This window comes from Fukomys damarensis, unplaced genomic scaffold (assembly GCF_012274545.1).
Source record: "Fukomys damarensis isolate Sample0158 unplaced genomic scaffold, DMR_v1.0_HiC HiC_scaffold_9, whole genome shotgun sequence".
NCBI classification, from domain to species: domain Eukaryota; kingdom Metazoa; phylum Chordata; class Mammalia; order Rodentia; family Bathyergidae; genus Fukomys; species Fukomys damarensis.
The window spans coordinates 10,659,705-10,684,818 of record NW_022900921.1 but is presented as its reverse complement, the minus strand read 5'-3'; the positions used below and the strand labels follow the sequence as shown (position 1 = coordinate 10,684,818).

At 45.8% G+C, this 25,114-nt stretch overlaps 1 protein-coding gene across 4 annotated transcripts in view; it reads right to left on the bottom strand.

Moving 5' to 3' along the window:
- Cyfip2 (cytoplasmic FMR1 interacting protein 2) overlaps positions 1-25,114 on the bottom strand; it is a 122,139-nt gene that overhangs the window by 66,273 nt on the left and 30,752 nt on the right. For 2 of the 4 annotated variants that reach the window (XM_033761601.1, XM_033761602.1), the window contains 8 exons: positions 24,678-24,800; positions 23,417-23,513; positions 22,071-22,199; positions 19,530-19,634; positions 17,588-17,679; positions 15,291-15,408; positions 12,550-12,669; positions 11,955-12,080 (listed from right to left, as the gene is read on the bottom strand). In XM_033761601.1, coding sequence (XP_033617492.1) covers positions 11,955-12,080; positions 12,550-12,669; positions 15,291-15,408; positions 17,588-17,679; positions 19,530-19,634; positions 22,071-22,199; positions 23,417-23,513; positions 24,678-24,800 — 910 coding nt within the window. Of the gene's footprint in view, positions 1-11,954; positions 12,081-12,549; positions 12,670-15,290; positions 15,409-17,587; positions 17,680-19,529; positions 19,635-22,070; positions 22,200-23,416; positions 23,514-24,677; positions 24,860-25,114 lie in introns of all 4 variants that reach the window. The other 2 variants (XM_019207259.2, XM_033761603.1) reach the window with 1 other exon arrangement.

Below are 25,114 nucleotides of genomic sequence, written 5' to 3'. Positions count from 1 at the left end.
GCCCTGCCTTGGACTGAAACCTCTACAAACTGTGAGATAAATAAATCTTTTCTCCTTGAACTTGTGTGTGTTGGGGACTTTGCCCCCAGCAATGAGAAAGTAACTAAGACACCAAGGATTAGGAGGGTGTGGAGTGACAGAACTCTTACAAAGAATAAGTGGTAACATATGATATATTATTCTTGGCATTTTCTTTAAAAAATTAAACACACTTACAAAGAGTTCCAATAAAAATTACAATACCCACATAGATTTATACTCAAATAACATGAAGCAATTTTACTCGTATTGGTCAAAACTTGAATTATCAGGAATTGAATAAACATACTGTAGTTTAATAACCATACAGTGGAATAATACTGAGCAATAAAAAAGGTATTGATATGCAAAAATTTTGAATCTCAAAAGCAATATGCTGGATGACAAAAGTCAAATACAAAAAATAAATACTGTAATGATTACACTCACATGACTTCTTCAAGAAGTTATAAACAAGTCTATGGTAACAGAAATCGGGTAGTTGCCTGGGGCTGGGACAGCAGGAGGAATGAATTACAAAGTAGCATGAGAAATCTTTAAGATGGAAATGACCTGCATCTTGATTATTGTACGGCTTCAAAAGTATATACAACTTTCAAGACTTTGAATTATTCACTTTAAATGAATGAAGTATCTTGAACATAAATTAAACCTCAATAAAAGTAGTGACAAAGACTGTAATATCTTCATGGAGATATCACACTCATGACACATAATCACAGTACTATAAAGGAACATGCGAAGAGCAATACGATACTTTTTCACATTAAAAAAGTTAATAACCGCCTTTATTTGCTCTCTTCTCTCTGGGTTTACTATTGGGCAACCAGAAATTAGTTGAACTTTTTTCTTCCTTAAGATACTTCATTTATTTTTGATCTGCTTTATGGGATTCAACTTTGAACTCAGTAGGATTTAAAATTTTGGTTATCAACTTTTTCTGTGTGATCTTGGATTAGACAGTGGCTTTGGGCAAAAGGAAAAAAAACTGGACACAAAATTTAAACTTCAGTTTTAAACTTTAAACTTTCAGGGACACCATCCAGAAAGTGAAAAGATAAACTATGTATGGGAAAAAATTTCAGCAAAGTATGTACCTGATAAGCAACTTATATCTAGTACATATAAAAATTCTTACAATTCAACACACAAAAAAACAACACAAATAGCTACCGTGTGGTTCCAGTCTTGTAATCTCAGCACCCAAAGGCTAAGACAGAGAGATCAAAAGTTTAAGACTAGCCTGAGCAGTTTAGCAACTTAGAATCCATATCAAAAAAAGGAAAAAGAAAAAGCGACTTCTAGGAAGATGGCAGAGTGGTGAACAGCAGACAAACAGCCTCTTCAAGATTTGGTGTCTAGATGCTAGAATATAGCAACATGAGAAAGAAAAGAAAAGGGGAAGTGGGACCCCAGGACCCAAGAAGGATCTGAAGTGAGAACTGAAGCCCAGGGGACAGCAAAGAGAGAGAGAGCTCAATGCAGAAAAAGGACTTGGCAAATGGCGCTTTCTCCATGAGCCCTGACTCATTGTGTGGGAGGGTGGCTCAAACCCACAGACACAGGGTGACTACTGGTGACCACGGAGGCCTCCACAGAGAAACGCACCTGTGGAACAAAACAGTGGACACAGCGGACTGTGAGTAATTTGAGTTCAGATATCCCCTAGGAGAGGGAAATTGGAGAAGGGCCAACCGAGTTCAGAACTCGGAAAAAGAATGGGCTGACTTGATCAGGGTGAGATGGAACTGAGTTCAAGTTGGCAGGAGATCAAGGAGCCAAGTTCAAGCCTGGAGGAGGTACACAGAGCGCTGCAAGCTGAACAAATTGAGTTCCAGCCTCACAACCAGAAAGTAGGCTCAACTACACAGAACCAACGGTTCAAGCTTGCTGGGATTATCCCCTACCCTGCAGTAGGTCCATGGCTCACTTGCTGGAATTAATGAACAGGGATCTGGACTCTGTCTGTCCACTCTGTCTACCAGTGACAGCAGAGACACAACTTGAAGTGGACATTTAAATTTTTTTAAATTTTTATTTTGTCTTCTTTTTCTTAATTGTTGTTTTATATAAGTGTGAACATTGTTTCTAGTTTTTCTTGTTGTTCTTCTTCTGTTGTGATCTTGTTTTTATTTCTTCCTTCTTTCTTTCCCTCCTGTCTTCTTCACTAGTCTCTCAAAGTTAGCATAATCTTCCTTTGTCCTCCAGCCTTGCTCCTCATCTCTTCCTCTTCTTCTATTTCTCTATTTTTCCCCCAACCCCTTTTAAATTTTCTCCACTGAGGGTAAGACTGCCATATCGAGGGTACATTTACTATATACAATTTTCTGGTTTGTTTTAGATTTTGTTATATAACCACAAATCTAGTTCATATGGTTAAAGGTGGCAAATTAATAGTTACTACAATCTGTCATTTTCTAGGCTGTGTTTGATGCTCTTGGTACTGCTGATCGTACTGCTTTAGCCAAGGTGACATAACCGTTCTAATCAGTTGTTCTTCCTGGTATGCCAAGACTGAGATTACCTAAGGGTCATAAACAATACTACAGCCAGTGCCAAAGAACCAGGGTCTAGGCCAAATAGGCAACAACTTCTCCTCCCCATAAACTGAAGAGGTAGGACCTGGCAACAAACTTAAAACCCAAAAACTAGTTACATTTGGAAAACATCTCTGAAAAGCAGTCATTTCCTAAGGGTTCTAACTATTAGCAATAAAGCTACCTGCCTTCAGCAATTTATAAGCATCAACCCAGGAATGAAACTTAAAAAGAAAAAGAAAATGAGAGACAGGTAAGCAAGATATAACTCCCAGAATTCCAGATCACCAAAGGCAAAGCTAGGGGACAATGAGGTGGAACAACGTGAAAGCTGCACACCTGGACTCTCCGAAGTGGTAAGAATGGAGGTAATAGTAGATAAATGAGGCTTTGGAAAAAAAATCAAATCAGGAATAATTTCTAGGATAACTACAGAGATGGTAGATAACGAAAGACATGATTAGTGACTATAGAGCAGATGCAGATTAAAAAAAATACGAGAGGAGCTTAGGAAAATGTTGGAAACCATACACACTCAACACAGGAAAGAAATGGAATCCATGAAACATTCAAACAGCTATCCAGAAGATGAGAAATTCCGTTGAAAAGATACACAGCAGAAAGAGCCAATGTGAGGAAAGAATATCACATACAGAACACAAGATTGCAGTCAGCGAGCACGAAAAGAAAGATTTCTTAAAAATAGCAAGGTGCACCGAAAAATTGATCCAACAACTGCTAGATGATGAAAAGAAGAACAACATAAGATTGGCTGGAGTCAATGAAAAAGCAGGAGATAGTGCAAATGACATAAAAGACCTATACACCACCAGGCGTAGTGGCACACACCTGTAATCCCAGCACTCAGGAGGCTGAGGCAGGAGGATCACTGTGAGTTCAACACCAGCCTGGACTACAAAATGTGTTCTGAGTCAGTCTCAACTACATAGTAAGACCCTGTCTCAAGAAAAACAAAACAAAACAAAAACAAAACCGTACACCGAAGTAAGGGCAGAAAACTTCCCAAGCAGGGAAAAAGAATTTGGCATACAGAACTCCAATTAGCCATGATAAAAAAAAATCTTCCCTAAGGCGCACAATAGCCAAGATTCCAGACATTCAAGAACAGAATATTGGAACTTGTTAGAGAAAAAAAAAAAACCAAATTACATATAAAGGAAAGCCCATCAGTATCACAGTACACTTCTCAACACAAATCCTCACTCATGTCAGTAAGAGCTTGGAGTTAAGTAACTGAAGCCCTACAAGAAAAGAGCCTCCAACCCAGACTGATGTATCACACAAAACAATCTTTCAAAATCGATAGAGAAATAAAATACTTCCATGACAATAACAACAAAAACAAAAAAAGAAAACTGAAGCAATTCATGACCATAAAACCAGCACTACAAAACGTTCTTAAGGACATCTTAGAAAGAGATACTGAATACTACAACTCCATGAATCCCAACAGAATGAAGTCACCAGACAAGGCAAGTAATTAAACAGAAGGGGGGAAAATGGAATCAACCACAGAAAACATGACAAAGATAAGACAATACATATCAGTTACAGCCAGCAATTCACCAATCAAAAGAAATAGACTCACCGAATGGATCAAGAATCAAGATTCAATAATTATTCTGCATACAAGAAATACATTTAATTCAAATAAGAAATTCATAGACTGAAAGCGAAAGACAATACTTTATGTAATAGGAATCCAGAAAAAAGTAGGGGTAGCTATTCTATTTGCAAACTGGATTTCAAGCCAAGACTGATTAAGAGAGACAAGAAGGTCACTACACATCCCTGTAAAGGAAACAATCCAAGAGGAAGAGATAGCAATCATAAATATATATGTACCAAACACCTAACTGCATAAAACCAGTATTAATGGATATGAAAAATCAAATAAGCACTAATATGACTGAAATGGGGGGTCCTCGATACCGCACTCTCACAAATCGATCAACTAGACAAAAAAATCAACAAATAACAGAACTGAACCAAACTTTTGATCAAATGGACTTAATAGAAATCTACAGTGTTCTACCCCACAAAAGAATATATATTCTTAGCTGCACCCAAGACATTCTCCAAAATAGACCACATACTACCTTATAAAACATGGTTAAGCAAGCAAAGGAAATGAAATTATCCCATGCATTTTATCAGAGCACAATGCAATGAAATTAAAAATCAATGACAAAACAAACCACAAAAATTCCATAAACATATGGAAATTAAATAATACCCTCTTGAACAACCACTGGGTCACAGATGAAAATAAAGACGAAATTAGACAGTTTCTACAATTAAACAGTAATGTCAATACAACACACTGGAACTTAATGAGATGCTCTGAAAGCAGTTCTACAAGGGCAATTTATAGAGGTGAAATTCTCACAACAAGAAAATATTGCAGGCTCAAATAAACAGTCTAATATTGAACCTCAATATTCTAGAAAAGCAAATCAATCCTAAATTTGGTACGAGGGAAGAAATTATAGTTTAGAGCAGATATTAATACAACAGAGGTTAATAATACAGATAATGAATCAAAGAGTTTGTTCTTCAAAAGATTAAATGAAACTGACAAACCCTTAGCCAATTTTATAAAGAAAAGGAAAGAAAAGGCTCAGATCCATTCAACAAGGAATGAAAAGGGTGAAATGGCAGCAGACCCGCCAGAAATCCAGAAGATCATCAAGATCGACTTCAAGAACATGTACTGTAGAGTAAGATGGAAAATGCAGAAATGAACAGATTCCTAGATACAGATGAATTACCAAAGCTGAATCAAGAACATATAAAACTTCTAATAAATTAGTATCACTCAATAAAATTGAAAATGTAATTAAAAACCTACCAACAAAGAAAAGCTCAGGCCCTGATTGATTCACTGCTGAATTCTTCAAGAAAGGTACAGAAGATCTAAGGTCACTACTTCTCAAACTCCTTAATAAAAATGAAAGAGAAGCAGCACTCAAATTCATTCCTGGAAGTAAGCATTACCTTCATACCAAAACTAGAGAAGGATCCAACTGAAAAAGAGAATCACAGGCCAATCTCTCTACTAAACATAGACACAAAAATCCTCAATAAGATACTGGCAAACAAATGCAGCAAATCATCAAAAAACTTACACACCATGACCAAGTTGGATTCATCCTAAGGATGCAGGGATGGTGCAACATTCACAAATCAATATATGTAATACACCACAATAACCGAGCAAAGGACAAAAACCCTATGATCATTTCAGTAGATGCAGAAAAAGCATTTGGCAAAGTCCATCACACATTCATGATAAAAACCCTGAAGAAAAATGGAATAGATGGACTATCTCTCAAACTGATACCATCTATAAAAAAACTAATGGCCAACATTACACTAAACAGAGAAAAACTGAAAGCTTTCACTCTAAAATCAGGAACAAGATAAGGTTATCCACTGTCAGCACTCTTGTTCAATATAGTTCTGGAAATATTAGCCAGAACAATTAGACAATTATCCAGAGCAATTAGAGACAGAAACAAAGGAATAAGGACAGGAAAGGAAGATGTTAAATTAGCATTATTTGCAGATGACACAATATTGTGTCTAGAATACTCCAAAAACTCCAAGACACTTCTAGATTTAATAACCAAATTTGTAGTGTAGCTGGATACAAAGTCAATAGTCAAAAATCAATACCATTCCTGTGCAGAAATAACAAACTCATAGAAATTAGAGAAACAACACTTTTCAAAATAGTATCCAAAAAAATGACATACCTAGGAAATCAGTCTAATGAAGTAAAAGATGTTTACACAGAAATCTAAACTACTCCGAAAAAGGAGATTGAAGAGGATATCAGAAAATGGAGAGATGTCCCTTTTTCTTGGGTAGAAAGAGCCTATATAGTATAAATGGCCATACTTTCAAAATTGTTATACAGATTTACTGCAATCCCAATAAAAATACCAGTAGTGTATCTACTGAATTACAGAAAACAATTCCAAAATACATTGGGAACCAGCAAAAGACAAAGGCAAAGCAGGGGGCATCACACTCCCTGATTTGAAATTATACTACAAAGCTACTGTGATAAAGACAGAATGGTACTGGCAAGAAAAAAACAAAACAAAAACCCAGACTCAAGGATCAACAGAATGGATTAGAAGACACAGAAACAACTCCAAACATAGTCAGACACCTTATCCTTGACAAAGCAGCCAAACACCTTACCTTCACTGGAAGAAAGACAGCCTCTTTAAAGGTCCTGGAAAAACTGGCTTTCGACACGCTGAAGATTAGAACTAGACCCATGTTTTTCAACATGCAATACACTAAAACAAACGGATCAAAGACCTACATATTAAAACAAAAGCACTCAATCTGGCAGCAGATGGAACAGGTGGAACTCTCTAAGACTTTGGTGCAGGCAAAGTCTTTTTTTTTCTTTTTCTCTCATTGAGTTTATTGGTACATTTTAGGTATAGAGTACAGTTACATTCACCTTTGGGATCTTGTACCTCTACATGACAGGTCTTGGTCAGGCAAAGTCTTTATGAACACACAGGAAACATCTCAAAGAATAAACTCAGATCTCATCTTATTAAAAAACTTTTTCTCAATGTGCACCCATTGAGCTATAATAGGAAGAAAAGACACAAAGGGGAAGGGGAATTATGAAGCGTACAATAAAGGAAAGAAGGGAAAGGAATAAATATAAGAAAAGGAAAAATGGAAAGGAAATCTTTGTAAATAGCGAAGAGTGGAGAGGTTAAAGGGAGGGCAGTGGAATGGGGAAAAATAAGAACCAATATGTATCATTTAAAGGTACAAATTTCCAATGATGAATATCATATCATACACTCAAAATGTATCAATAAACTTAATTAAAAAAAAACTTTCCACAGCAAAAGAAACCACCAACAAAGTGAAGATAAAACACAGTGTAGGAAAAAAATTTGCCAGTTGTTTCTCAAAGGACTAATGTCTAGAATATATGAAGAATTAAGAAAAAAGCAGACCCCCCTCTCATTTAAAGACCTAATCCAAAAATGAGCATATGAAATGAACACACGCTTCTCAGATAATGAGGTATAAATGGCAAATAAATGTATGAAAAAACGTTCAACATCACTGGTCATTCAAGAGATGCAAATTAAAATAACACTGAAATTCCACTGTTTCAAGAAATCCACCAATTACAAATGCTGTAGGGGCTGTGAGGAAAAAGGAACCCTTCTCTCCTGTTGGTGGAAGTGTAGACTGGTACAATCAGAGCAGAAATCAGAGTGGAGATTCCTCAAAACATTAAAGCTAGAGGTTCCATTTGACCCAGCTATTCCTCTTCTTGATATATTCCTGAAAGAATTAAAAGCATCATACCACAGTGATATATTCACACCCATGTTCATTAAAATTTGTAACAGCTAAATGTTGGAAACAGCCTAAATGCCCATCAACTGACAAATGGATAAAGATGTGGTTAATGCAATGAAGTACTACTCTGCCATAAAGGAGGAAAAGTTTAAGACATTTCTAGCTAAGTGGATGGACCCTAAGACTATGAAGTGAAATAAACTGGACCCACACATTGTATCTCTGGTGTGAGAAACCAAAAGTGTACATAAGGACCAAAATGTATAATATATATTTGGAAATGGGAAGAAAATGTTCAAATGAGAAGGGAAACAAGGCAGGGGGAGGAAGGAAGGAACAAGAAAGGGATTGGCAAATCAAAACCACCATGAGATACCACCATGCACCCACTAGGATGGCTAAAATAAAAAAGGCGGTAACAAGTGATGGAACAAAGTGAGGAAAGGACAACCTCAGACACTGTGGATGGAACTACAAAACAATACTGCTTCTTTGGAAAACAACCTCTCAAAGTTTTAAGGCAGTTTCCACATACCTAGCAATTCCTCTCCTAGACGTACACCCAAAAGAAATGAAAACATCTATTTACACAGAAACTTGTGTATGAGTGTTCATACTGGCAATGCTCATGATGATAACTGCAAAGTTCAAACAACCTAAATATTCATTTAACTGCTGAGCATATAAATCTGGAATATCAACCTAATGGAGTATTATTCAACTCTAAAGGAACAGAACACCGATACATGCCACAGCACAGACCAATCGCGAGGACAATGTAAGTCAAAGGAGCCAATCAAAAAGGGCCACATGTCAAGGACAATTGCATTTATACAAAATCTCTCGAACAGGAACATGTACAGGAACAGAAAGCAGATTAGTGCTTGCTGGGGAGGGGGGTGTGTATAGGAAGTGACTGCCAATGGGTACAGGTTTCTTTTGGACGTGACAAAAATATTCTAAAATTGGATAACAGTAATGGCCACTCCATTCTGAGAGTAGGCTATAAATGAAATGCACAATTTAAATGGTGAATTTTATAACATGTGACTTAGATTTCACTAAAGCTGTCATTTTACAGATGGAAAAAAACAGAATCGGGGAAGGGATTAGAATTCATCCATTCAATAGCAACACGAGAAGCTAGAAGGCAAGAAAGGCATGCTTTCAAATGTTTGGAAAAATATTTACAGTTTAGAATTCTCTGTGTCTAGCCAACTACAAATGAGGCTGGAACAAAAACATTTACAGACATTCACATTCTCGTAATCCTTTCTTAGAAGCTGCTGAGGGACACACTCCATGAGAAGAAGGAGGCAGACTTGAGATCCACAACAGGAGATTAGCATAACTCACAAGATACTGAGGAGGAGATGAATCAAATTCATAGCCAGGCAGCAGGACAAATCAGTGGCAAGGAGAGGCCTTCAGGAGGAAAGGTTCAAAGGACAAAAGAATAATAAAATTCAAATAATAATGATTAATTTTTTAAGGAGTTTTATGTTTTGGTGGTTACATCCGGGCTGCCTTTTAGTCAGTTCATGGGGAATGAACAAAACATAAGGTGCTGTCAGCCAGGCACAGTGACAGGTGCCTGTGACCCCAACACTCCGGGAGCCTGAAACAGGAGGGTTATCCGAGCCCAGCCTGGGAAGCTTAAGCAAGATTATCTCAAAATAAAAAAGAAAAAAGGCTGGAGAAGGAGCTCAGTGTGAAGGCTCTGGGTTCATACATACACACGCTCACACACACAGTCACACACAGACACACTGATAACCTTTAGAGCAGCTACAAATGAACAAGAGTATAAACATATTCATAACGGACCGTGTGACTCACTGCTGAACAGCAATTTCTTGGTCCACATAACTTAAGGTAATTACTGATTTTTATAAAAAAGAATAAAATTATGACCATGAGTATGCAGGGGGCATAAGGCGAAGATAAGAGAACTAAATCCTTATGTCCTAAAGTAGGAAATAAATAGAAAATGCTCTAAACTGAAAAAACCAAGAAATAGCCTCAAAGGCCCATTACTAAGATCTATGGAGATAAACACCAGAAGAAATAGCTTAATGAGGTGAAAGATTTATTTTCTATTGGGGATTCAGGGAGGAGAGGGGTGGTACAGGCTGCTGTTTTGCTTTTTTTTATGTTTAAATATCATGGATAACTTTTTTCTTTTCAAAGTTTTTAACATGATCTACTAATAAAATAAAAGTGGCAAAAACCTGCTATGCACAGCAACTTAAGGACGAGAAGGAAATCCAGCAAAGTCTTGCAGTGCTGGTGTCTGGATGAGGTTCTGAGGCCGTGGGCGGGCAGGGAAAGGACGTTGAAGGGACATTTTCTAAACTGCCTGCGACCCAAACACGGTCCTGTTATTAAGGAAAGGCGCCTGGCCAGTTTACATGGCTGCACGTACTCTCCAACTCTTAGGGTCACTTCAGAGAGGCCTGAGGAAGACTTTCCCCTTCGTGACGGGGGCTGGGATAGTTTCTTGAAGATTTATGTCAGCAATGGAAGCAAAAAAGGAGTCAGGGAAAACAGGACAATGTCGGCCGCAGAGATAAGCTTTCCCCCACTGGAAATTAAGCCTCTGAGCCTCAATCTCCACTCTGCAGAGCTCCTGAGGAACATCTCTAACCTCTCACGTTTGTATGATCCTTTCAGCTTTCAAAGCTCATCCACGACCGCTCTCTTACTGGACAGCATCATCTGATTCTCAACAACGTCTCTGGATGTGAGGAAGGTGAGGCGAGCTCCATGTGACAGGTGGGCAAGCTGAGGCTCATAGAAAAAGTGACCACGGGCCGTCGCTGTGATACAGGACCTGACTTCCACATCAGCCACTGAGGGGCTTCGAACGCTCATGCCCCAAGGAACCACGCTCACAACCCAGGACGAAAGAGCTTCTCCCCCAGCAGAAACATCGCCGTGTAGTCAGAACACAGAAGATCATTCAGAGGGTTATAAAGCACGACACAAGGGTCTTCCCTCCAGAAATGACTACAAAAATTTAACAATACACTATGCGCAGCTTCTTACGTAACGGACATCCTTTTATCGGCGGCACAGGACCCAGAGATATAACTAAAATTTACCTTACTCACTTGGCCCCACATGGAGGCACCTGTCTTGGTATTCCAAGCAATACTGTGATAACTCTCTCTGCACACATTTCACAGCTGCTTTATTTCCCTGGGACACATTCCCAAAAGCACAGCTTCTGAGCCAAGGGCTGTAAATATTAAAAATGTCAATGTGCATGGTCACACTCCCTCAGAGAAGGCCACCAGTAATGCCAGCGAACTCCACTTCCCACACCTCCGCTGCAGCAGGCAAAACTGATCCTTGCGCTCCTTGCTCTCCTCGCTGCTGAACCCTCAATCTTGTTTTAGCTCCAATCTGCAGGTCTCGGGTCACTCATTCACCTCAGGGTCTTTCCTATCTTGTTTAGCCATTTTTTGTTTGTTTTCTTTTGGCATTTTGAGGAACACATGTGTTTCTAATTTTTTTTTGGGGGGGTGGTTTTTCGAGACAGGGTCTCACTATGTAGATGAGACTGACCTGGAACTCACTGTGTAGCTCAGGCTGGTCGCTCCAATCTGCAGGTCTCGGGTCACTCATTCACCTCAGGGTCTTTCCTATCTTGTTTAGCCATTTTTTGTTTGTTTTCTTTTGGCATTTTGAGGAACACATGTGTTTCTAATTTTTTTTTGGGGGGGTGGTTTTTCGAGACAGGGTCTCACTATGTAGATGAGACTGACCTGGAACTCACTGTGTAGCTCAGGCTGGTCTCAAACACACACCGAGAATGCACCACCACGCCCGGCTTCTAATCATTTCTGAATAAGAACTTTTGGCAGAGGTTAATTTGGGCAGCAGAAGGGGATGGGGAAAGGTGCGTACATGAAGACACCAACATTCTCAGCTCGGCCAGGTCCATTTCCAGAACCACAGGAAGCAGCAGTCTGGTGTGGGGTGGGAGACCACACCTACCTCCACGAAGGCAAACTTCTCCTCGCTGGTGTAGTTGTAGCGTGTGGCTCGCTCATACTCTTCGGCCGTGCCAGGGCAGTCCTTGTTGCAGAACTTGTCTGTGGGGTGAACCAGCTTCCAAGAGTACTAGAGAGAGTGGGAACAATCCAATGCCCGTGAGCTGATGGCGAGCTAAACCGAATATGGTATGTCCATGCGGCCGAGTATTACTCAGCCATGTAAAGGGAAGTGTACTTATTTAAGCTGTGGCATGGAATAGATCTGAAAGCGTACAGTAAAGAACCCGAGTACAAAAGTCTATGTACAGTATGAGTCTATTTATACGGTCCATCCAGAATAGGGAAACCTACACAGACAGAAAGTAGACTGCTTAGGGCTGCAAGCACGGAGGTGAGGTATGCGGTCTCATTTTGAAATGATAAAAGTGTTCTAAATTGGAATGTGATTGTACAACTCTGTGAATGTACAAAAACCCAATGAAACAACACTCTCAGTGTGATGTGTGAGTTTTATCTCTGTAAAGCTGTTTAAGAGAGCTGAGGAGAGGTTGAGCAGATCGGTTCCTAGTGAACAGCAGTCAGCCAAGGATACTCACCACCTCCATGACGTGGGCGCTCCACTTGGACAGGAGCTGCAGGCCCCGCAGCGCCAGGTCGAAGAGCTCGCGGTACTCCTCGTCCGACTTCTGGCTGTCCAGCCCGGACCCTGTCACCACCTGGGGGACAGCAACTGTCATACTCACCGTCCATGTGCCCGGCAGGGAAGGGTTATAAAGCACGACAAACGCAGGCATTGCATCCCCGAGACAGATGAACCGGCCTCAGCTGAGGGTCTTGCTGAAGGCCACATGACTTGTAATTGGCCCAGGGTCCCCGTTTAGGAGGCACAGTGCCACAGACCTCATAAACACCCAGTGCCTAGACTCCACGGCAGCGGTACAGTGCAGACTGCACAGTGACTCAAGAATACAGACACTAAATATATGTATGCATGAAAAGAATAATGATTTTCACACAACAATCTTACTCTTGGTGTGTGTGTGGTTCTGGAAATTGAACACAGAGACATGCTCTACCACCGAGTTACATCCCTGGCCCTTTTTATCTTTCATTTGGACACAGGCTCTTGCTAAGCTGCATGGGTTAGCCATGCATGTGTAAGCCTTTTGCCTCAGCCTCCTGAGTAGCTGGAATTAGGGGTACACCAATGCACCCAGCTTGTGATCTCACTCTTAATACATGGCATTCCCTCTGATTTTCTATTCTACTTCATATGTTAATCACAAATCACTAAATTGGTTTTATTATTCATTTATTTGTCATGGCTCACTGATTAAAAAGCTCTGGTTAAAGCACTGCCTGTCTGCATTACACACCCCACAAAACGGGTCTCTATATGCAGACATGCTGCAAGCGGGCACGTATACACGTATGCAGCCGGCCCTGGTTACCGGCAGACTTTGTATTTGTGAACTCAACTGCGTGCCAAAATCTACTTGCAACCCCAAAATCAACACTTGAGATTTCTCAGTCATTTGTAAACATGTGCCTGTCTCCAGCCGAGGCTGGACAAAAAGCCTCTTGGCCTTTAGTTGTAGCTCTCAGACTGCACACAAAAGTCCTTTTCACAGTCTACTCAGCGCCATGCTCGCCATGCTTTTGTGCCTTTCACTGGTGATGTCGCAAGTGAAAACGGCCCCCTGAGCACAGGGATGACAGAGAAAGCTCCAGGGAGAAAGCAGACTACGGAGGGTGGAGGAACGGGGCTGGCCCCACCTGCAAGGAAGCTGTAACACCTTGTGGGAAAAACACGTTTCAGATGATTTGTTCAAGCCTAAGCCATAATACTACAGGCCCTCTGTTAATGCCGATGAATCAACACTATACAGGACACCCCAGAAGGTGTCTTTAAAAAGAAGCACACACAAAACACACAATACAACTTGACTAGGACTTAAGGAACAGCGGCACTCAAGAGCAATGGTTCCTGTGGCTGTTTGGCAGACTGGCACATTTGGTACGAAAGCTAAAGGCTTAGACTTGATCTTTTCCATGGGAGCCACTAGCTTCAAGGCCACGCTGCCTGCGCCTGTGAAGACTGCCCATTTCAAGTACAGCGCTCTATGAGCAAAGGATTTCCGGAGGATCACTACTAATTCTGGCCACACGGTGGAGCCAGAGAGCAAATGGGCTGTGCAGAGCCATCCAGAGGACCAGGACACATACACATTTATTAAAGGCAAGCTACATGAAGAGACGCAGGACACATGTTCCCAAGTATTAATCATGTCTGCTCCAGGATAGGAGGATTTTACCAGATTGTCCCTCCTTTTGCTGTTTTTTGTTTGTTTTTGGATCTTTTTTTGCGTTTTGGGCACTGACTATGTATCCATGCTCACAAAATACAAGTGCAAATGACACATCGTTACTGAGATTACGGGAGATTATAGCAGTCCCCTTCTCTCCCTAACTGCATCTGTGACTCTTTACAATAATCACTCATCCCTGTGAAACTGGAAAAAATATTTAGACGGCGTTAGGAACATGAGGGTTCGGAACTCGTTCTGCAGCCGTCAATGGAGGAGAAGCCTGAGCGCTGCAGGGCAGCACTGACAGCTCCTGGGCCCTGCCTACCTCCCGGGCACAGTGCCTGCTCCACGCACCTAATTAATTTTCTCAACAAACTTCTCAGGATCGATGTCCCCACTTTATTTTTAATTGATACACAGAGACTATACATATTTATGAGACAATATAATCTTTCAAACCATGTCTACGACGCTGAATGATCACACAGGTGTAACTGACGTATCTGCTCGGACAATGATCATTTCTTTCTGTCTGGAATAATTCAGAGTCTCTGCTATCTGCTCAGAAATACTTGGGAACTGCTGTCAACCACAGTTACCCAGTGTGCAATGGGACAGTAAAAGCTCCTCCTCCTCCTCCCAAATGCATCCGACAGCCACGAACCATTGCCTCTGCTAACCCTGACCCCATTTCCTTCCCAGGCCGTGCTATTAATGTTCATTTTGCACATGAGGAGGAGAATGAGGCACAAAGATGTCGAGTAATTTGCAAAGGAGAGTGGCAGGACCCAACTCGGTAAGTTTGGGTGAAATGCACCCAGGTCATAACTTATGCTCCTTGTCAAGAAATTTAACCTTACTCACAACAGTCACAGATTCTGTCTGGCTCTAAAACCCACCACGCTCTGAGCGCTGCCACCCTCCTCCTCGGACTGTGCTCCCGCCCTGTCACTCTCCTTTACCGGGTGTCGTCCTGTTCTCCCAGATGCTCCCTGTCCCTCCTGGCCAGGGCACATGGGGCCACTCACCTCACTGTTGCTGTAGCGAGCAAGCTCAGAGATGAAGCGGATGTGGTCGTCCCGGATCTGAACCATCTGCTCGCAGATGTTGTACTGGGGGCTGATGCTGCTCTGCGTGCACGTCCACCTGCACAGAAGGTTACAGGTCAGGGTGGCCCTGGTCCCAAGCGCCGGGTGGGACAGGTTCCTTCCACGCATGAGTCGCTCCTGGTCCTTGGCTCACGTGGCCGGCTCCCCTGGGTGGAACCAAACGCATTCCTGCCACCTGAGCACCGAAGCCAAGACAGCAGGACAGTGGGGAAAGGACAGCGCTGTGGGACCACAGGCTTGAGTGCGGAAGTCCTTCCTCGGCGTCCGGGCCGGCCACCTCAGATTCCACCAGACTTTCGCGCCTGCTCTTCAATACGCATCAGTGCATAGGGCTGAGGCTGGGGATCACAGCTTCCTACATACACAAAGGGCCGGAGCCCGAGCTAAGCCAAAAACAAGGCGGGCAACCTCCCCACACCCGCCCACAGATTCTTAAAGCCTCGACGCTCTGATGGGGCTGCAGAGAGGCCTTCTGGCCAGGCTGGGGGAAGACGAAACGGGCTTGTGTCTGTTCTCCAGTGGTGTCCTGGTGTCACGACGTACCCCAAAACAAGAAAGCCCACTTTGAGATGCATTCCCTCTGCCTTGCCTCTCTCCTTGCCCCTTCCTCTCCTGATATTCACTTTCTTCCTTCCTCCCTTTCTTCCACTCAACTCTTTTTTTAAAGACATCATTAGGAAAATCACGGTGAACAGATAAGGGAATGAACGAATGAATAGCCTTTCTCTTCCCCTCTCCCACTGTCTGGTGCTATTGTCCTAGGAGGCAGCCTGAGCATAAGCCCTGAACAAGCAGGGAAAGGCTAGCGGAAGACTTTAATACTTCAAAAGGAGCCCTAGCTGGGCAAGGTGGGGCAGCCCCATTATCCCAGCTACTCAGGAGTCAGAGGCAGGAGGACTACAAGTTTGAGGCCAGGCTGGGCAGCTCAGCAAGACTATCTTAAAATACACAATAAATAAAAAGGGCTGGAGATGTAGCTCAGTGCCCATACCCTGGGTTCAACTGCCCCTGCAAAACAAAACAAAACAAAATCTGCCTTGAAGTGGTTTTTAGAAGGATGTGCAGAACGGTGACAGCCTAGCTCATGCTTGGACTTCGCTCTTCCTTTAATTAATCCTCTACTTTGAGCTACTTCTGGGGTGACCCGGACACCGCCACTCAGGCTCCACATTCCCGGCCTGGTCACACAACAGACTTCACCTCCACGGCTGCAGGTGGCACAGGACTCACACAGGAAAGGGGAGGGAGTGGGCTCGGGCTCCTGGTCCAAGCTCCCCCTCTGGGACAGCCTCAGAGACAGCTTGGGGACTGAGCAGGCGTAGCTAAAGGACACTGACGGCTTTATTCTGGATACTAGGGATCGAACCTAGGGCCCTGTGCATGCTAGGCAAGTGCTCTACCACTGAGCTACATCCCTGGTCCCTATACAGTGTTGAGACAGGGTCTTGCTAAGCTGTCCAGGCTGGGCTTGAACTTGTGTTCCTCCAGCCGCAGCTTCCAGAGTGGCTATGATCAGAGGTCTGCACCACCACATCCAGCCTACTGACATCCTTTTAAAACACTACACTCTCACCGCTGACCAAAGGATCCCCAGCCCTTGGAAAGGCCTTGCTCATGCTCATCTCGGGGCGAGATGTACACAGAAGGGTCCCCTATACAGCCTCAGGGGTCAAAGGCGTGGACAAAGCTGGAGCCAGCACCTCCCCAAATTCTGGGACCCACTGACACCAAGCCCTGGCGGAGTTCCTAGATTCCTGGTTTATAAAGTGACCTACGGGGAGGCTGTCAACGCCCCCGTACCACTACAGCCATCCAAGCCACTCACTTAACCATATATTTACTGTGTGGTCACAGATCCTGCGCAGCGAATGGGGGTGACATAAGACACTACCTCCGCGCTCCATCTGACCACCGGGGACAGTCACACCTCCCCACTGCGGGGGGGGGGACTCCCACTGCCCCAGAGGGGCACACAGGTTGCTGCAGAGGGGACAAGGGACGAGGTGAGGCTCTGAGTCCTTTTGAACCTGGCAGCAAAGGGCGGATACAAAAGGGCCTAGAGCACCCTCCTCGGCTCTCCTCCGTGGTGGTGCCAGGGCCCAGGGAGCCTGCGGCCCAGGGCTCTGGGGAGGGGGGAGGGGCTGAAGTGGCCCCTCGGCCCCCTGCCCGGGCTGGGCGTCCTGCGGGAGCCAAGAGACATTACGGCAGGCACTCACTTGGACTTGTTCTCTTCATAGTGAGCACTGGTCTTAATGTATCTGGCCAGCTCTATCTGCATGTCGCCGAAAAGAGGCACCACCTGCAGCTGCTGTAAAGGAAGCAAACAGCGCGTGAGACGCAGGCCATGGAGGGCTGGGGCAGCTGCCTTCACTGGCAGGCCTCCGTGTGCATCTGGGCCGGCCCCTTGTTTGTACTTCTGATGAAACCTCAGGACCCTGGAATCAAAAGGAGCCCCAGCCAGCATACAGGTCCTCCCCTGCCTCCAGCCAACTCCATGACCCAAGCAACTGAACCCAGAGAGGCCAAGCACTCCTCTGTCTGAGGTCACACAGCCAGTCAAACACATGAAGGCAGAGGAATACATGGCTGGCCTCTCCGTGCCAGGTCTTTTCTGCTCTACCTTCCTCCAGCTCAGAAATCTTTTTGCTCCAAACTCTGCTCGTGGAGCCGGTGTCTGAGTGCTGCTGCTGGGCGTGGCCTCTGTGAGAGGTCCACGGGAAGGAAAGGAGACCATGTACCTGACACCAGGCCAGGGCCAGGGGAGGGTGGCTGTGTCTGCTATCTGCTCCTGGAGCACTACACTCTGGGCCAAAGCCTCTACAACAGCACCTTAACCCACACAGCAACCTGCGAGGTCAGAACGGCCACCACTTGTGCTTTGCAGATGCAGAAACCGATGCTGAGGCGTCCCTGTGACTTCACAGTCACACAGACCAGCGAGAGTCATGCAGCCGAGACCACATCCCAGGCTCAGGCGCATCTACCTAATCCCAGGGAGTCCCTGAAGGAGCACAAAGATGCTCTCGGCGTTCGTGATTTCCAGACTGGGGAACTCGGTTCCAGGGAGGTGACCGCCTTACCCTGAGCCGCGTGCTTACGCAGAGGCAGAGCCAGCCGTGAACCCGGCCTCTCTGCGGAAAGGCTGCAACCCGCCACGCCGCCCCACCTCATTCGTGCTCAAGTGAGGCAGATCTTTTGAGGATCTTCTGAGGTAGTGGGGGTGAACCTAGGGCAGGCGTGCCACAGGGGGCTGCTGGTATCAGTGAAAGCTCCAAAACGTTCGCCATCACCGTTCTGAGGGGAGCACTGTCTTCATTTGGGGAAGCTCTAGTGACAAGTTAAAGTTTCCTCTTCGGAAAGAGTCCAAGCGAAGGCACAGACTCCTCTTGGTAACTTCTGCTCCCCGTAACCTGGAAGATTAGTGCAACCCACGCCCAGGCCAGGGGCCCCACTCTGCCCTTTGAAGGAGTTTTGCTACTGACATTAAACTGCGCATTCCTGGGTCTAAACTTCCAGGCCTGGCTTTGTGCCCACGGGCTCATTACAATAAACCAAGAACATGGGGTCAAGTCCGAGTATGAAATCCCTTGCAGAAGTTATGACTCAACTGCAAGTTTTTTAAAAGTTTGGGCCAGAAGATCAGCAGCACAGGAACTGACCACGTGTCTGACGACGCCAAGTGGCTCTCTGCCCGGAGGTGAGGCCAGGCTGAGGAGGCCACGGGCTGTGACCAGAAAACGAGAATCCACTTTAAGTGCAGTCTTTAACCCTCCTACTTCCCCCAGATCTGGTTTATGTGCAAATAAAAGCAGGCAATCATACAGGATCTACCTGTTTCTTCGGCTGACAAGGGGTTTCAGGAGTGGGGAAAAGGAGCGGGCCAGAAGAATCACAAGACTTCTGGCAAATCCCAGCCAAGCCCTAAGGCATGGAACCAGGTACCGTTTTCATGCTGCATCCCTCTGTAGCATAACTTCCTCTTCCAAGGGCAGCTGGAGGCCCTGTCGTCTTATTCCCCTCCTCCTCATCTTTGTGAGGTCTTTAAGCTACTGTTCAACAAAAAGTCCCACCATTGCTGGCCAATTTCATTCTTTTCCCCCAAAATGCTTTCTGGCGCTGGTAACCCTGGCCCCAACAGTCCCAGCTCCAGTTGCTGACCTTAAAGAATTTATCAATTTTGCTAAGGTTGATTCTCTTCTTGGCATCCAGTTTGTAAATGTTACTGACATTTCCATCCATCAGATAGAGGCCAAAGCCCATCACCTAGAATGAGAAGGGACAGAGCTCTGAAACTAATCACACCCACTGGAAGTTTTTAAAAAAATAGGTCCATGATGTGAAAACACACACACAAGCACACACGCACGCACTGTAGATGATACACAAATATAAAACAAAAACACAGACGTCTCCAATGAAGACAAGAAAGATGGGTTGGATTTTAACCTGAAATGTAGCATTTTATGGCAATCGTTTCTTGGCTCATATATGGGCCAGAGTCTATGTTGAGAACTTTAATAAGCATCACTGTTAATAATAACTCGTGATTATCACTATTATGAGTCACCTTGTACACGCCAGCCTACTCGGTGGATGAGGCATCAGAGAGAGACAGAGAGATGAGACAGCTAGCCAAGTCTTAGAGACAGTACCTGAACAGGACCTAATCCAGGTCTGTAGGCAAAATGGGCACATGTAGGTCTCTAGTGACAGGTGGGCCTTGATATGTCCCTGGGGTGAGTGCAGCGCATGACAGGCACTGGGAAACTGTCGGAAAATGGGCTAATGTACGAGTAACCACATCTTTCCCTAAGGACACAGTAACGCAAATGTCCCTGAGAACCTCAGGTGACTTTGTTTTTAAAAGCAAATTATTGCCCGAAAATCCCCTCTACAGAGTCAACCTTCTTGATATTTTGGTCCATCCAATAGCGCCCTGAAACCTAGCTCGCTCTGCTCCTGTGTCACAGACACAGCAGGAAGGACATGACCGGCTGGGGGATGTGGCAAAGTCACTCCTCGCTGTGCCTCTACCTCTCATCCAACACCTAAGCCTGGAAGACGAAGGTCTCTTCCCCTTCAGCTCCCTGAGTTTGACAGGACCAGCTACAGATTCCTCCAGGGAAGAGTGGACAAGGCCCCTCAGTAGCATCGGAGTTCACGCTCACAAACTGCAGGTGAGCCACGAAAGAGCAAAACCGTTGGAGGCCAGATCAAGGGGTGGAGACTTCTGAGGGAAGTAGGCTGGGAAACGAGGGAGCAGAGGGATTCAAGACAGGTGAGGGAAACAGGAGGCCTGGAGAAGGTGAGGGCAGCATGGCAGCCGCTCAGCAGACTGGAGTTTGGTAAGCAAGCTCGTGCCAGCACACAGCTGCAGTAACCATGGCACTGGAGGAGGGGGTGTCTGACCCGGTAACCTCTCCGGGCTTATGGTGGCCAGAAAGCCTGAGTGAACAGGTCATGAGGCCGCACTGCTTTGCGCTCTTGAATATGGTTTGCCCCTGAACTCGGGGAGCGTTCAATCCCTGAGTCGTGTAGTATTAAGACAGTGTTTAGAAGAGGGGACTTTGCAAAATGATCAGTTTAGGGCATTATGGTGAAGGCCATGCCTGCATCCGGGCAGCTGTGTAAGGAGAGGGAGAGAGGCCACAGAGACACAAACATGGTCTTGTTATGATGTGGTATATCCAAAGGGACCCTTGCACTGCACCTTGCTGTTTGGACTGCCTGTGAAAAAACCTTCTGTTCTTTATAAATAGTTTGTCTCTGGCAATTTTGTTACAGTAGTGAAATATGGAACGATGCACCCTATAAACTTAATCGAGGTGCTAGAAACATAAAGAGAGGAACACCAACCCAGAGAAGGGATTCTTATGATAGTAAAAGTGACACACAGAGAGGAGAAGAGAAAACCTCCGAGACATGAGGCTTTTGGGAAGAAAGAATCAAAAAGGAAGACACTGTGCTGTGTAGAAAGAATCTAAGGAAGGTTGTGAGAAGTTAGAAACAATCTGAGCATCCAAAGATACAATATTGGCCGAAGAAATGACTCATCTGTATGGCTATTTAACAGCCATACAACATTAAATATCAAAAATATTTAATGACATGGGATAAAAATTCTACATGCTCACGTACAGTGCAAATATTAAAAATACAGAAAGCATAGAAAAAAATTAGAAGGACTTACTACAAGATGCTAAAAGCGTTACCTCTGGGCAAAAGGATTATGAAAGATTTAAATTTTTTCTGTTTTCCTGTATGCTCCAAACTTTCCCCATTAATAAATATGACTACTGAGACAATGATGACCATTTTGACAAGATAGGGTAAAAGTCTGAAGACTGTGCCTTCCCTGACTCAACAAGTAGCTCAGCCTGATAAAAGATACACACAAAGGCTGTGGTTAGTGTAAAGGGTTCTACCGCAGTTTAGCAAACATTATCCAGCCCAGGGGACATGAGAAATAAAAACGTCCTCATCCAATGGAATACTTGACAGCTGTTAAAAATTGTATTTTAAAATAGTTTAGTGAAAAACATGGCACATTAAAGGAAAGGAGATTACAAACCGTCATCTGCAGTAAGGTCTGCATCATGGAGTAAGAAAAAGAAATACCATTTACTTTAAGACAATTATAAAAGGAAGGAGACAGGTGGGCAGGCCCGGCCCTGCGTGGGGGGCTGTGGGGAGCTGTACCTTGAGGAGCATGTGTTTCTCACTGGGGGTCAAGTACATCTTGTTCTCGTAGTAATCCACACAGATGTTGACAATGTCGGCCAGCAGCTCCTCGTAGCCTGGGATCACTTCCAGTTGCTGGTGCAGACACTAGACAGGCACACCGGCCTCTGCTTAGGCCAAGCACGCATCCTCCTGCATCCTCCCCTGCCCCACCCAGGATGCCCACAGCTGCCTTAGTGTCCAGGCACGCAGTTCCCATGGACAGGACACTGCCGTCCTCAGGGGGCGGAGCTGAGTGCCAGCCAACACCTGCTTCCTTCTGCCAGTGCCCCCAGTACGGTGAGGTGGCCAGGGCTCTTGTACCTCTCCCAGAGCAGGAGCTTTGGAGCCTTCATTCTGATCCCTGGCAACTCTGATGGTAAGAAAGTGCTGTCGGGGGCTGAGTTGAGAAGCAAGCAGCCGAGCTATACAGCAATCAGTCTGCAGTGATTTCAGCCTCATTTGGGGTATGGAAGATGGCAGAGAAGAGCTACCCGAGAGAGGACCACTGGGCTGGTAGCTGTCTTCCTCCTAGCAGGACACCGCAGCACAGAAATCTCCCGCACAGAGAGCTCTGAGGTCCCCATCCCAGTCCTGCTCTCCAAAGTGACAAGCCTAGACCCCACGGGGTGCACGGAGGAGGCCTCCTGGGCTCCCTACAGGGTCCCTGAATGTGGGGCAGCCTTCTGCAGTGACCAGAGCGGCAAGGGCCTTGGTAACCCTGGGTCTCAGTGAGATTCAGGACTGATGACCCTCAGGAGAGGCACACAGCTCCCACTGATGAACTCTTGGCACTGGCCTGGCTCCTGCTAACACGAGCATCTGTTCAGGATGACTCAAAAGACAGCAAAAGGAGTCGAGCTACGCTGAGCAGAACAAAAGAGCGACAGGAGCTGAGTGAGTGCGCCCTGGTAAAGCCCCGGCAGTGATCACAGCCGTGCCTTCTTACGCCCTGACCAACTGCACGTTCCACATGCTAAACGTTATTTCTGAAAACAGTCCTAGGAGATGGATTCTCATAAGCAAGATGACAGGCCCATTTTAAAGATGAGGCAACTGAGTCATTGACGCTGCCAGAGGAGCCACAATGGACGATGTGCTAGTCCAGATATCTATACAAGATGCGGGGCCACAGACATGGCTGAGAGGCTTGCCGAAGCCCGAACCTGAGAGGGTGACAGGGAGCTTCAGGGCCCCCTGGGGAAGGGCAGTGGAGAGGGAAGATGTGGACAGAGATACGTGCTTAGGCTCGAGGTATGCCCATCCTCAGGGCCCTGCCTGTTTCCCCAAAATGCCAGGCAGAGCCTCCAGGAGTCCGCCCTCACCTGGGTGATCCTATTGTGGTTGGCCAGGAACATGGAAAGGTTCTGCGACTCCTGGATCGACTGGGGATCTGCCATCTTCCGGAGGAACTGGGCCGCCCTGGAATGCAGAGAGGGCTTCAGCAGGGAGGGCCCAGGCAGCGAGCCCAGGCCAGGCTGCACGGACTCCTGCTCCCAGCTGGTCCTAAGACTTCCCATCCTGGAGGGCTAATGAGCTCTGGCATCATGGAAGACTCAGGGAAGCATGTTTTGGAGTTGTTGGGGGTTGCTATTTATGCCCCCGTGCCGGAGTACTGAAATGAACAAGCAAGAATGCAACCCAAATCTCTGAAACCTCAGGAAGCTGAATGGGAACCGGCACTCGTCACCCAGGCGGGCATGGTGAGCCTGGGTGGATGAGCATCCTCTGGACTCAGTGCGATGTCCCAGCCTCACCGGGCAGCAGTACGGTATGTCTCGATGACAGGAGTCCCTGCTCCTGCCTGGGTCCCTGTGTGCCAGTGACACCGATACTGCAGATCCTTCCCGGGAGGCAAGTCCAGAGCATGACTGCACACAGGCGCTCAACTGAGCCTCAACCAGCACACAGGATCTGCTGCTTCACCGCCCACCCTACTCTCAGGCGGCTCTACCCCGGTCTCTGGAGATGAATGTGCCTCCCCCAGTCTCAGACCATTCTTCTCAGCCGACTTTAGACCCCCAACTCCAAGACTGAGCAACCCAGGCCCACCGAGTGACAGAAGGAGGGGTCAGCACATGACACGGCCTAGATCGTGATAGTTTTTCCTGAGGTTTTTGCAAAAGCATTTGGAAGGAACAGCAGCACTTTTTCCCTTCTTAAAAGCTGGAGCTGCTGTAGTGGGGGTGCCACAGGGCAGGGAGCTGCCTGAAAGGTAAGCCCACAGGAAGAAAAGTCCAGTGCAGAGACTCAGGCCCGAACTCCCAGACGCAGGCAAGCCTGGGCTTTTCCAGGTCCACCCGCCAGTCCACTTACTGCCGTTATGCATGCAGCTTGAAAAAAATAACTGATGTAACCAATCTGTGATCACCTTCGCACAGGGGAACAGAAAACCTTGCTGCTCCAGACTGGAGGGAAATGGGGACTTGATTTCATCTGGAGAAAAAGCAAGTGTTCTAAAGCTTCAGCTCTGCCCTTAACCCTCAAACCACAGTGGCCAGGGACTGAGTTTGTGCGACAGCTCGGGCCTTTCTCCCCCCACCGGCTTCCCACAAGAGGGACCCAGCTGGGGCGGACGGGGCTGACCTCTTGTAGGCAGAGTGGTCGTTCTTGACGCTGCACTTCATGTTCTTGAGCTCGTCCAAGACGGCGAACATGTTGATGAACTTGCCCAGCGTCAGGAGGTAGGCCTCCGACACGAAGTCCTTCCTCCGCTCCGCGTGGCACAGCCGCTTCACCTCGCTGCAGAACCGCTCGATGGCCTTGCGCTGCAGGGAGGGGCACGCAGGGAGGGGCACGCGTCAAGGCTGCCTGGGGCTCTCCCAGAGCCAGGCCAGGCCAGGCCAGGCCGGCCGGCGGGCAGACCCAGCAGGTGGCCCTTCTCGGAGAAGCACTTCAGTGCAGAGCTGACTTTCAGAGAGGAGCCCGGAACCCGCCGCAAGCGAGTGAAACCAGACCCACTCAGGACACACCTGCTACGGAGGAGCTTGTCTTTTTCGTGTCTTTTTCACCAGGGGCAGGAG